At 42.2% G+C, this 13030-nt stretch overlaps 3 protein-coding genes across 4 annotated transcripts in view; all 3 read left to right on the top strand.

Annotated features, from left to right (window-relative positions):
- atosa (atos homolog A) overlaps positions 1-2336 on the top strand; it is a 28445-nt gene extending 26109 nt beyond the window's left edge. The window contains exons 9-12 of the mRNA XM_084018036.1: positions 18-176; positions 295-363; positions 716-909; positions 1032-2336. Coding sequence (XP_083874162.1) covers positions 18-176; positions 295-363; positions 716-909; positions 1032-1185 — 576 coding nt within the window. The 3' untranslated portion in view covers positions 1186-2336. The remainder of the gene's footprint in view (positions 1-17; positions 177-294; positions 364-715; positions 910-1031) is intronic.
- A 995-nt stretch (positions 2337-3331) lies between these two features.
- Positions 3332-7680, top strand: arpp19a (cAMP-regulated phosphoprotein 19a). Its single transcript, XM_084013638.1, has 3 exons — positions 3332-3536; positions 4715-4837; positions 6119-7680. Exons 1-3 carry the CDS (start codon positions 3480-3482, stop codon positions 6287-6289), a joined length of 351 nt encoding a protein of 116 aa, XP_083869764.1. The 5' UTR covers positions 3332-3479; the 3' UTR covers positions 6290-7680.
- A 1274-nt stretch (positions 7681-8954) lies between these two features.
- The window catches only part of myo5aa (myosin VAa), a 46147-nt gene continuing 42071 nt past the window's right edge, over positions 8955-13030 (top strand). The window contains exon 1 of one of the 2 annotated variants that reach the window (XM_084034948.1): positions 8955-9156. In XM_084034948.1, coding sequence (XP_083891074.1) covers positions 9130-9156 — 27 coding nt within the window. In that variant the 5' untranslated portion in view covers positions 8955-9129. The remainder of the gene's footprint in view (positions 9157-13030) is intronic. The other variant, XM_084034949.1, reaches the window with a different exon arrangement.

Raw genomic sequence — 13030 nt, 5'->3', positions numbered from 1 at the left:
AAACTGTGTTCCCCTAGGAGTGTGTGTTGAACTACCGCCTGGAGGCTTTAGGGTTAGTGGAGGGCTTCACAGCAGAGGTGGGAGCCAGCGGGTCCTTCTGCCCCAGTCACCTGACCTTACCTGTGGAGGTGTCATTCTACAGTGTATCCGACGACAACGCTCCCTCACCATACATGGTGAGATAGACAATTTTATCAGCCTGTTCAACTGAACTTTGACCTGAAAACTGTATCTGCAAATGTGTGTGAGCGCTGGTGTGTTTGTGACACGGTAGTTGTCATGTGTTTTTCACAGGGTGTGATAAACCTGGAGTCCCTAGGGAAAAGGGGCTACCGTGTACCTCCATCAGGAACCATTCAAGTGGTGAGTTTTAGTTTTTTTTTTTTTCCAAAAACTTAGAAATGTTCTTAAAATATGTATTAACATAAAATATCTGCACCATGGTGCACACATGGCTGAGAACAAAGAGGAAATTACATCAAGTAACAAAGGGATAGGGGAGCCCCTAGTGGTTATTGAGGAAAATTCATCATGTAACAAAGGCCTGCTTTTATTCATGTATGGCGTTGATACTTTTGAATTTTGAAAGACATTTCCCTCTATTAACTTTACTTTCTTTATTGTTAATTTTATGTGTCTTTCACAGTTTCTGTTATGCTGTTAGAGATCGAAACCTGTCTATATCCTCCCATGCTTCTCTGCTTCTACCTTTCAGACCTTATTCAATCCCAACAAGACAGTGGTGAAGATGTTTGTTGTGATGTATGACCTAAGAGCCATGCCAGCTGGACACCAGACCTTCTTGCGCCAGAGGACCTTCTCTGTTCCCGTCCGCCGTGATACAAACAATCAGACCAGCAGGAAGCCCCTCGGTCAGGGACGCACCTTGCGCTACCTCGTTCATCTGAGGTATGTCGGCTGTCATTTCATCTCTACTGCACTCTACACCCGGAATACATCCAGCAACGGTGATGTTTCTCCTCCCTTATTCATCCTCTGTCTGGTTTGTCTCCCACCCCAATCCCAACAAGGTTCCAGAGTTCTAAGTCTGGGAAGATCTACCTCCATAGGGACATCCGTCTGCTGTTTTCCAGGAAGTCCATGGAGGTGGACAGCGGAGCTGCCTACGAGCTCCAGTCCTCTACAGAGTCCCCTATTGACCCACCATTCTCTCCCCGCTGCTGAGACTTAACTCCCTCCCTCCTCCACCTGGCAGGCGACTACCGAAGCTTCAATCACACCTTGATGCCAGCGATAGACTCATGCGCAGCCCATGGCTTGATTAACAGCTCTAAAAGCAATTTAAGGACTGCAGTCAACAAGACTCACCTGGCATGTGCCCAAAAATCTTAAGCGTCATCCCTTCTGTCACACAGAACTGACAAAAGGTGAGGCTAAGAGCCCGGGAGACCCGTCGGATATGATGTTCTTTGTTAAGTGCACGTCCTTGGATCAAAGAAGTTGGGTCAAAGGTTACGGTTATGGAGATCAGATCCCCTAGTTAAGAAGGCATTACCAGATCTGATAGGTTGTATTCTTTTTCTTACTGTTGTGTGTATCCCCTCCAGCGTCTGGCAGGAGAGTAGAGAGCAGTGACCATCTACAGAAGCAGTTAGACACTGAAATGATTTCTGCAGAGTTTAGGCTACTTCACTCCGTTTGACTCAAATCTAAATGTTAATTGGACCTGAACACGACCTGATGAATAAATGTTGAATCACAATTCATTTTGTTCCAAATGCAATATGAGACCCTTTTAATGGTAAAATATTTTTGCTTAAAATCCTTGAAGATAAGCTTGATCAAACTGAAATCGTGGTTAACTTTGACCCTGTGATTCTTGAGCTCGGAGCAGAGGGAGTGCGTATTGAAGGGGAAGCAGGTGGCGGACTGTGGTGCAACGCCATCCCCTCGTCCAAAAAAACCCACATACGACGGACCACTAAAGAAGTTGAATAAGCAATCAAGCTCGATTCAACTGAAAACATCACACCAGAACATCGAAAGTGCACTGTGGATTTTTTTTTCTCATTATAACTGGAAATGAAACAGAAAATAGTGATATTCTAATACTTTTGTACTGTTACAGAACCACTTTATTGGAAGTGTTGCAATAGACAGAGTAATCTTAGTTTAGTGTTTACACATTCACTTTCAGTTTACTTACCATCAGTTTATTTAATATTTAAATTAATATTTCAGTTATTACTTGTGACGTCTGTCATGCTAAGATGATGTAGTGCAAACGGTATATCATAGTATGTATTTTTGACATTAATATTCAAATCTGAAAAAAAAATATATCTATATATCTTCTAAAGCAATCTTGAAAGCTGCTCTGTCTCTCTGTGTTATAATTTATCCCACCACTACATCGCCACACAGTCACACACTGGAATGAAAGGAACAAAACACAAGTTATTTCTGTCGTCCTTAAAATTTGGTCCTAAACTGCACATTATGAACCCCTTTGGGTTTTCAGATGTAAAAACAGATGTAAACTCAAACAAGATTTTTTATAATGGACCAAAAACAGGAAACAGGGTTGAGTTTAGATGCACAAGAATGGTTTATCTACAGGTGATTGTTTAAGTATAACAAAGCACATATAGCACATACTAAATCAAAAGAAGATACATTATACATGCCGTGTTTGTCTGCATATTAAGTCTAAATTTCCAAATCACCCTCTTAGACAAAACCGCAGGTTGCTATTAATCATTGCTATGAATAGTAGTCTGTGCAGCACAGCACTGACATAATCCCTGACCTAAATGCTGGTTGCTACAGCTTTGAGTCAGCACTACTTCACACGTGTAAGAATACACGCAGCAATCTACACAACAGTTGACAAATGTAACATGGCGGCCAATGTATGCCACTTGGCTGTTAGATGCACATGCGCAGCCTCACCACATTTGTACTATGCACCATATATATATATATATTTTATTTTTTTGCATGGTGACAGTCAGCCTGTGGATTTGTTGTTGACCCGTACGTGTTTGTGTCGCATATGTATACTGTGTTGCTTAATTCAAATGTAATTCAACACAATATGGAAAGTTTTGGATTTGAATTTTAGTATAAACACACTGCATTAAGAATAAAACACTATTAGTATGGGAACATGTCAAATGAACTAGACCGTGTTTATCAACATCAGCATCCACACTGGAGGATAATTTGACTGAAATTTGGATTTATTTTTCAGCACGTGGGTGTAACAGCTGATCGGTATGATTATGCAATGTAAATCCGATCCCAGCAAAACGTGCGGGTGCACGGCAGGCGTTCCCGGAGGTGGGCGCGCATGGTGTCTCCGCATGTGACGTAGGATTTTTTTTGTGCGGGAGTGCGCGCTCGGCAGTCGGCAGGAGGACTCGTATGGGCACGGAAAGTCACAGCGGGGGATTTGTGAACCTCTTGTTCAACTAGTTTCGACTAGATCTCTCGTCTGGGATCTCGACAACACAGAAATGTCGGAGGACAACGGAGAAACACAGACTGCCGAGGAGACACCGGTGGAGGAAAAGGTAACTCTGCAGCGGGTTAGCGGTTTAGCTTCTTAGCGCCTTAGGTCCGCGCTCGTTACTGTTGACATTTCAACCGAAACCAGCTAATGCATCGACTCCTGTGTGGAATTGTTGATCTTATTTGTCAAACTCCACAACACAATCACAGTAAGTGTTGTCAGTTAGGCGGCCCGTCGTTTCGGTTGCCAATAGAGCGGATGTTCTCGGACGGCGACGCTGCTAGCTAATGTTAGCAGCTCGCCGTTGGCCAAGCTAACTGTCATGACATTCAAACTGGGGAAATAGGTAGCGTTAACCGTTAGATCCGCTGCAAATGTATGAATGAACGTAGCTCAACCCAAAAGATTGCCATACCCTGAATTGAAGCCTCATTACAGTAACCATATTTTTCTATTCCACTTTATCCTCAGCAGTTGTGCTTGCTGCTAGCTTGCTACCTAGCTAATCGCCCAGCTGGTTACGCAAAACAAACTGACGTTTATGTTGCTCCATTTATAACGTTAGCGGTTAATCCCAAGCGGTGGTGTAACCCACTAAACTAAACAAATTTGCGCGGTGCTCTACAGTATGACACAGGTGAAAATACGCACTCTACCGTAGGTTGCATCGGTCTTCTCCAGGAATGTTTTAGTAAACGTTTGTATACTTGATTATACATCACACAGTGGTCAAACAGCGGAACACCTTCTCCCACAGGCTGCTCCAGCTCCGCTGTCGAAGGGACAGATACAGGAAATGTTTCCTGCCACATGCCATCACATTGTACAATAACAGCTAAAAACCAAAACAGTCCTCAAGCCCCATAGCCTATTATGTTTATCTGTTCACTGCACCTGATTTTTTTCACTTTTCAATTTGCACTTTAATTTACTGCTATTTATACATTTTATATTGCTCTTTTTATATGTTGTGTCTTTACCTATTGTGTTCTCTATCTTTAGTTACTGTGTTGTCACTGTGTGTAATGCTGCTGCTATACTTTAATTTCCCAGCTTGGGATCAATAGTCTGTCTATCTATCTATCTAACTATCTAGCATGGAGCCAGATTATCTCTATAGCGCACTGCAATCATCTGACAGATGTTTCAGTGGGAGTCACCAATTTCATCTACTCTCTTATTGTGCTGCATGTTTTTTTTTTTTTTATCAAAACGTTTCCCCTTACGTTTATTTTACAGGAGGTTCAGGAAAAGACGATCAGTCCTGAGAAGTCAGAGGAGGCTAAACTGAAGGCCAGATACCAAAATTTAGGAAATAAGCCAGGGGGCTCTGACCTGCTTCGCAAACGCCTCCAGAAGGGGGTGAGTTATCTCTCGTTTGTCTGCAAAATACACAATGATTAGATGCACTCTCTAAACATACTAAATGTTGTTTGTTAGTAATGTTGCACTTAGACTCAGTTGCCAGTTCATTAACTTAAATGAATGTGGTTTGGCAAATTAATAGTAACTCAAGCTTCACGTTCTTGAGATTTACACAGCATAATATTTACATCAATGATTACAAGCAACATTTCAGAAAGGCTTAGTGCAACACAAATCTCAATGCACAAAGGCTAGATTTATTGCGGGGATTTTTAACTAGACTGTGTCCGTATTCGCTAGGTGTGCGGCTCACATAAATTGTCAGTAGAGTATATGTTTTAACACAGTGGACCATTGTGATAAATGACAATTCATTGAGCAAGTCAACATACCAGCAATGCTACTTGCTGGTTAGCAGCCTGTCAAATGTGAGGATTAGTAGCTTCTTTATGTTTTCGGTATATTCTTTTCACTTAAAGAGTGTTGAAATGTGCTGAACTATTGGTGGACATTTGGCAAAAACAAAACGATTTGATGACAAAGACTCGAAATATATATATATATTTTTTCTTGCCTGCCAACCAAGCCTTAAAAGTGTAGCTTATCGGTGGCCTGTAGCCAAAACAAAAGTTTTGTATACATTCACTTTTTCAGAACACATTGTGTGCATCCTTGAGTTGCAATGAACAGTGAATGCATTTCCTCCTCTGTAAAGCATTTGCAATGTCAAAGTGTCTTTTTTTAGTAATTAATATATTTGTTGGCAAGTTATCGCCACAAATTGTCAAACAACAGAATAACATGGAACCAATGAAACAAACTGTTTAACGTTGCCTGTGCCACGTTGCGTGTGCTTGCACAATCCAACGTATACTGTCCATCTTACTATGGGATCACACTAGCCATGGTAACAAATTGGGCCTGGGGTATAAGGTGAGGGGGCCCAATAGCCTTTCTCCCCACTTGCTCAAACCATGCCCAACTTTGAACTCAACCTTCATTTTGATCTCAACTACACATTTGTTAAGTTTCGTGACTGCATCTTGTACCGTTGTGGCGCGATCGTGGCTACCAAAATATATCCATGAACACAGACTCACTCGCTCAAGGTGAAAACAAAAAAAATGTACTTAAGATAAGAACTGTTATTAATCTGTCAAAATCACAGTAAATCTGTTGTTTATTAAATATATAATTAATCTCTCCTTGCAATGTAATTAATGTGTTCATTCTTCATAGTTCACACATCAAAAGTTTAATTATCTTGTCTCTCTGTAGCAAAAGTACTTTGACTCTGGTGACTACAACATGGCTAAAGCCAAGATGAAGAACAAGCAGTTGCCGACGGCTGCACCAGAGAAGACTGAGATCACAGGGGACCACATCCCCACGCCCCAGGACCTGCCCCAGAGGAAACCTTCTCTGGTGGCCAGTAAACTGGCAGGCTGATGCACACACAGCCTCGACAATACCTCCCAGCCCTAAACCTCTCAAGTCTCAGAGATGTACCATTCAACCCCCTCCCCCTCCTCACGGTGTACCTGTCCCCTGCCTCTGCCCTCTCCCCACCCATCAAGAACCCTCACCCAGCAAACTGGCTAGCTAGTTCGTTTTTGTTTCCATCCCACCTGGCCCTGCCCCAACTGCCTCCTATCCTTGCCTTTATCCCTCACTTCTCCAAACAAACTGCCCTTCTGTCATTGTCTTCTTACGTCTCCATGTTCTTTTTTTATTTTCTCTTTATTCAATATAAGATACACTGAAGGACAGGACATTCAAGTGTAAGTGGGATGAGCAGCTTGGAAACGCCTCAAAGTACAAGTGATACCATGGCGTTTACTGGCTGAAGAGGGGGGCGAGCAGTGGAAGCTGCGCTGTGTGGTTTGAGGGCTGTAGTATGGTCATCAAGAGCCTCTTTGTTTGGAAGTGTGTGTATGTATGTATACATACATACAGACATACATTTCATTTTGTTTGGCACAGGGGCAGATGTCAGCATTTTAGACCATTTTAAATCAAATTTGTATAATTCACTGTATGCCCTCATTTAAATGATGCTGTCAATATGCTTGCGATTTATTGAAAATGGTAATTGAAAGCAGAGGAATAGCTCATTTGTTAACACTATGAATATGAACTATGGGAGGAAGCTGTGCTAAAGGATCACACAGTGAAGGCCAGAGTGTGACATGGGACTGCATGTGTGAAGCAGGGTTCCCAAAAGCAAATTTTAATTAAGGTTCACTGAACACAGAGGTTTACGCAGATGCTGAAAAGCTCAGGTGCTGCATATATAGAGAAATATGAGCGAGATTTTGCTTCAGTTTGAACTGCAATGTTGAAAGTTTGAACTTTATTTGAGGTTTGCCATCCAGTCTCGACTGTCCTCTCCTCAGGTCAACATTTCAGGTTACAAGTTGTCATGAATAAAATGTTAACCATGCCCGAGGTAGAGGAGTATATGGGACATAAACACTAAATTTCTGTCAGTAGGGACCAGTCTTTGCGTCCTGTATGCTGTGTGTAGACTAAGTAAAAGATAATAATACAAAAATAAATAATAATAATACTGGGAGCAGCTCTTGGCACAAATAGTGTTATGAACCATGTTCAGTTTTGGGAAAAACCTTCTATACTCATGAGTTTAAGTATTTTATCTTCAAAATCTCCTTGGCCCTGTATAGTGCTATCCCAAGGTCTTTACTGAGTGGATGAATCTTACCTGCAATGTGGTAAATTGAAGCTAGCACAACATCTGTCTGAGCTGTGCATGTGGCTGTCCTGCTGTCACTTTGTGCCATTTGGTTTTGTAAATAAAATAGTTTTGCACAAATGTTTCATTGCTGTGTCATGTGTGTTATGTTTACTTTTTGATGTTTTAGGACGTATGGTTATCAAAGCTACTTTCAGATGTTTTCAGATGTTTAATCAGATTATCATCAATAATAATGGGATTCACTTGGATGAGGAAAATGGTACAGGTTGGACTTCATCCTTGTCTTTTCTCCCATGTTTTGAAAACATGCTTTTGAATAAACTTTCCCTTAGAGTTTGTTCAAGTCAATGTTATTTTTTTATTCAGTGGTCAACTGACTAAGCCAGCATCGCAGTTGGTGCAACTTCAAAAATGGAGTACATTTGATTTTCCTTTTATAACAAAACCCCAATACTTGCACCAACAAAATAAAATCTCATTAAATACTGTTGAAAGGCTTCTTGATGAAAACGATGCACATCAAAAAGACATTGTAGTTGCTTTATTCTGCGATTTGTTCCTGCATTTGAATTCAGTTGTAACAGTGCCACAAAAAAATGACATTTTTCCCCCCCAGCATGTACACATGTTACATAATGAAAATATCTGAAAAAACATTTGAATTTGTGAAATATTATTAGTCATAATAAAACTGAAAAATACCCCTAAATGGATTAAAAATGGGTTTAGCTCAGGAGGTAGAGCGGGTTGGCTAGCAACCGCAAGATTGCCAGTTCGATCCCCGGCTCCTCCTAGCTGAGTGCCTGGTGTCCCTGAGCAAGACACCTCACCCTAATTGCTCCTGATGAGCTGGTTGTCGCCCTACGTGGTTGACTCCGCCGTCAGTGTGTGAATGTGGGAATGAATGGGTGAATGTCATTCATTGTTGTAAAGCGCTTTGGACAAAAGCACTATATAAATGAGGCATTTTTATTATATTTGATTGTCGGCCCTTTCATTTCTAATTGTTGGCATGATTTCTGAACTAATTCCACTTAAAAATGTTATTAAAACAGAAGAAGAGCCTCATAAAACATATATTACATATTGTATTATTACATATATTTACATAATTAATATGTTGTGATTCGTGATGAAGATAACGACAAATATAAATATAATATAGAGTTGCCCTTTCAATTTCTATAGTTTTTTTTTTTTCAGAAGCTAAATTGATTGGCTTTTGGGTTTTTTTGTGATTTTTTTGTTGTTGTTGTTGTGTTGGTGTGTTTTCAGGTCCTGGCCATCGGGGGGCGCAGTTTCCCACGCGGAAGCAGCCCCTTCTCCGTTTGGCTCATTCGGCTGAATCATTTCATCCATTGTACCCAGAATGCAAAGTGAGAGCCACCGAAATCCCGGCAGCCTCAAGCGTTCCAGGTTATCATGGCAATAAGAGACACATCTTCCTCCTGAGTAACCGCCGCGGCAACAAAGGACTCCTTGCTCACATACATGAGAATACGCACCGAGTCCCGGGGACCTGCCGGACTCGTAGCCCAGACTGGAGAAAGGACATAGCGTGTGACTGTCCGTCATGGCAGCGTCGGAGCTGTACACAAAGGTAAAACAAGTGTATATTCAAACGTATCGCTGTAAATCGCTAGCATGTCGGCTCAATACATATCACAGTCGCAGGTTTAGCTTCATGCTAAACGTCTTTTAACATTTCCAAGGAGACAAACTGCTGACAGTTTGATTTTCGCTACGGGGAAAAGATCTGTCTTTGTAATAGCAGGCTCGTTGGTGGTGTTTTTAAAAGAATAAAATGCACGTTGAATCACATTAAAACACGCTGGCCTGGCAGGCAAGTGAGATGTGTTTTTAAATATAGATGTCAGTTCGGCTCTGAAATGGGTGCAGCTGACTTAAAAAAAGGAAAAAAGACAAGGTTAACAGATGCGGTGCCGTGCTTTACATACAGTATCAGCTTATTTTAGCTTTTATGTCATTTGTAACCTTGTTTATTCACATTCTCCAAAAAAAGGATACAGTTATCCCCCCCCCCCCCCCCCCCCCCCGGAGGCTAGCGGGCTGGGATGATGCAAAGGCGGTGCCAGCCATCATGGAGGCTCAAATGCGATTTTAAACCCCTTAAACATTTGGCGCTAGCTCAGCCTCGTGCATCTGACACGGCCCTGTGTTTGTCAGCGTTCTGTTTTGGGCGCGTGTCTCTCGGGCTCGCGCTGGCGCTTCTTGGGTGCAAGCCGAGTTCCCGCAGGTTGGGTACCGCTAAGATGCTGCGATGAGCCGCTGCATCCGGACAGTTTTAGCATCCTTTAGCATCCGGGATCTTTAGACTTGTGGAGGCCCTGAAACCCTCACTGTAGCTTTGTACGGCCCCAGATGCTCACTGAGGAGAATGTGACACCCACAAGGTCATAAGTGCTGATGTTGCTGCTGCTGCTGCTGCTACTGCTGTATTCTGTGATTGCAAATCTGGAAACCAATATAAGTGTGCGAGGGAAGGAGGAGATGAGTCACCCATCCCCCTACTTTGACAGCTGGTGTGTTCAGCTTGAGGAAAGTGGTGGTGAGAAAACGTGTGTGTGTGTGGTTGTCATTGAAATTCCTTTAAAAACTAAACAGCAGCACCACAGCATTTGTTATCAGAACCACTCTACTTTCAGACAGTTGGATCTCTTTTGTTGATGAAGGTGTGTTGTGGTTTAACAAACGTAGCCGAGCTGTCGATCACTGTGACACACATTTGAACCCTGTGTATGCAGATGGACTCCCCGCTGGGGTGCTGTTCTACAGCCTACTGACCTCTGATCATCAAGGAGGCAAGAGGCAACAAAAAAGACATCTTGATGTTGCATTTAGTGCTGACATTCTTCAATTGATCTACTTGCTGATTGACAGAAAATGTACTGGCAACAAGTAGCATTTCAAAGCATATGAAAATATTACTGTTTCCAGTTTCTTAAAATAGAAATATTAATGAAGATAGTAAATTCAATATTTTGCAATCGTCTGTTGGATCATTTCGTAATTGGGGAGTTGTCATGTAATGATGAGTTTTATCAAGAAACGTATTGCCGCAGTATACTTGGGTAGAATAAGCTCATGTGATTATAGCAGGGTGCTAGCAGGTTGACTGTGCTGCTTTTTATATCTTAATTGTGTTTGTTACACATTCAGTGTGTTTCAATTTTCTGAATGTCCTCCCAGCAAATTTAGATTTTTGCATGTTTTTCTAGTGGTGGTGGCTTTGAAATGAATGAAAACCACATAATACATGCTGGTCTGACATGCAGTATGATGTCAGCATGCATTATAAATTTAAGAAAGGAGCATGAGGGTTGCTGCCTGCTTTCACTCTGTTTCAGCATGTGCTGGGTCCTGTTAAATACCACCTAGGTGAAAACCTACTACCTATGCAAGATTTTGGCTGAGGCTGCTCTTATTAGTTTCCTGTGCCAGCAGCATAGGCTTGTTCCATAAGACTCTTGTTGGGTGTTAAATGGCTTTAAACGCAGGAGATGGGGGAAGCTTTGAACGTATGTGTAAGTGTGGCTGGGAAACACAACGTTGGTTTCTCCTTTGAATGGTCCCCTCTATTTTAGAAGTCAGCGTCTGATGTCAGAGCACTCTCTGTGATTTACTTTTCCAACACAGGGGTGGGAAACACTCTGCTCTTTGTGCGAATGAGTCAGCCTCATAGAAGCTTATTGAGCGGTCTGCGCTGCTTGGTTAGCGTGTGCACAAACACACACATACAAATACACACGATAGCAATACATTCTGCTCCGATGTACACCTGGCTCCTGTATGACCTGGCCGCCAGTATGAAGAGAAAGTGAGTCAGAAGTCCAATTTCGTAGGTTGGAGGAGAAGAACAAAGCTACTGTCTTTTAGTTGTTTTATTGAGTCTGTTCCATCCGTCTGACCCAAATAAAGTATGTGGAACAAATCAGGATGGAAACTAGTAAGAGTTGGTGAAATTGTGGGAGACAGTGCTATGTGGATAGAAGCAGAGATGGAAGAGAGGGAAGCTATTCTTATGGAAATGGGAATGGCAGTGAGGCAATGCTCCATTAGATGACTCAGAGATGGAAAGACCCTTCAACCCCCAACCAATAGTTACAAAAAGACATACTATCATTTAAAGTAATCTTTAGCTGCACCACAATAAGTTTAAACTGAGAATAAAAGATTCCTCTCTAGATTTCCTTTTTCACAACAAGCTAACTGTGTAAAGATAAAAGGTCTACTTTTGGAAAACTGCACCTTTAGGATCTGTCATTTACAGGTGCTAAATTTGATATTCACAGCAGGAATAAATCAGCAAACAGGTATTTGCTATGAGAATATGTAATGGAGTAATGTCTACCTGAGCATAGAATGACGTCGCTCTCCCTCTGTGTGTGTTGTGATCCGAGCTTCTCCATTCTTTGTTTACAAACCCAGCCTGATTGCACGTGCTTTTAGCGTATGTCTGTGCACGAGAGTGCCCCCAGCTGGCAAGCTCACAGCTACGGCTCGACACCACACTCATAACGGCGGTTACAGCTGATGGCGGCGTCATCTTGGAAGCGTAGTTCCCATCCTCATGTTCCCTTTCAGGTAAACACTGTTATCCATGTCAGCACTTTTGCAGCTGTTTGCACCGTTAGCTACAAGCTGCTGGCTTAGTCATCACCATGTTGTGGGCAGTTTAGAGCAATGACTCATTTAAATGAGATATATAGAAATATATATATATATATATATATATATATATATATATATATATATATATATTTCTATATAGGGCTGCACGGTGGTGTAGTGGGTAGCACTCTCGCCTCACAGCAAGAGGGTCCTGGGTTCGATTCCCGGGTCGGCCTGGGTTCCTTCTGTGTGGAGTTTGCATGTTCTCCCTGTGTAAGCGTGGGTTCTCTCCGGGTTCTCCGGCTTCCTCCCACAGTCCAAAGACATGCAGGATGGGGATAGGTTAATTGGTGACTCTAAATTGCCCGTAGGTGTGAATGTGAGTGTGAATGGTTGTCTGTCTCTACATGTCGGCCCTGCGATAGACTGGCGACCTGTCCAGGGTGTACCCTGCCTTCGCCCAATGACAGCTGGGATCGGCTCCAGCCCCCCCGTGACCCTGAATACAGGATAAGCGGTAGAAAATGGATGGATGGATGGATATTTCTATATATTGCTAGAGAATCAGCTTCATTGCATGCATTGTATATACAAATATACAATATAGCCTACAGTGTTTCATAGAGCAGGAATAATTAATACATTGTCCATGTGCAGTGTTTTCAGGTTCACATCACTCTACAGACCTCTGTGATGATGAAGCCGTATGTGACAAACTGTGTAGCCTCATTTACTTAAGCACACACACACACACACACACACACACACACACACACTCTCTCTCTCTCTCTCTCTCTCTCTCTCTCTCTCTCTCTCTCTCTCTCTCTCTCTACTGGTACATG

This window comes from Eutrigla gurnardus (genome assembly GCF_963514095.1).
Source record: "Eutrigla gurnardus genome assembly, chromosome: 1".
NCBI classification, from domain to species: Eukaryota; Metazoa; Chordata; class Actinopteri; order Perciformes; family Triglidae; genus Eutrigla; species Eutrigla gurnardus.
Note: the sequence above shows the minus strand (reverse complement) of the source record. Positions and strands in the feature narration are given on the sequence as shown.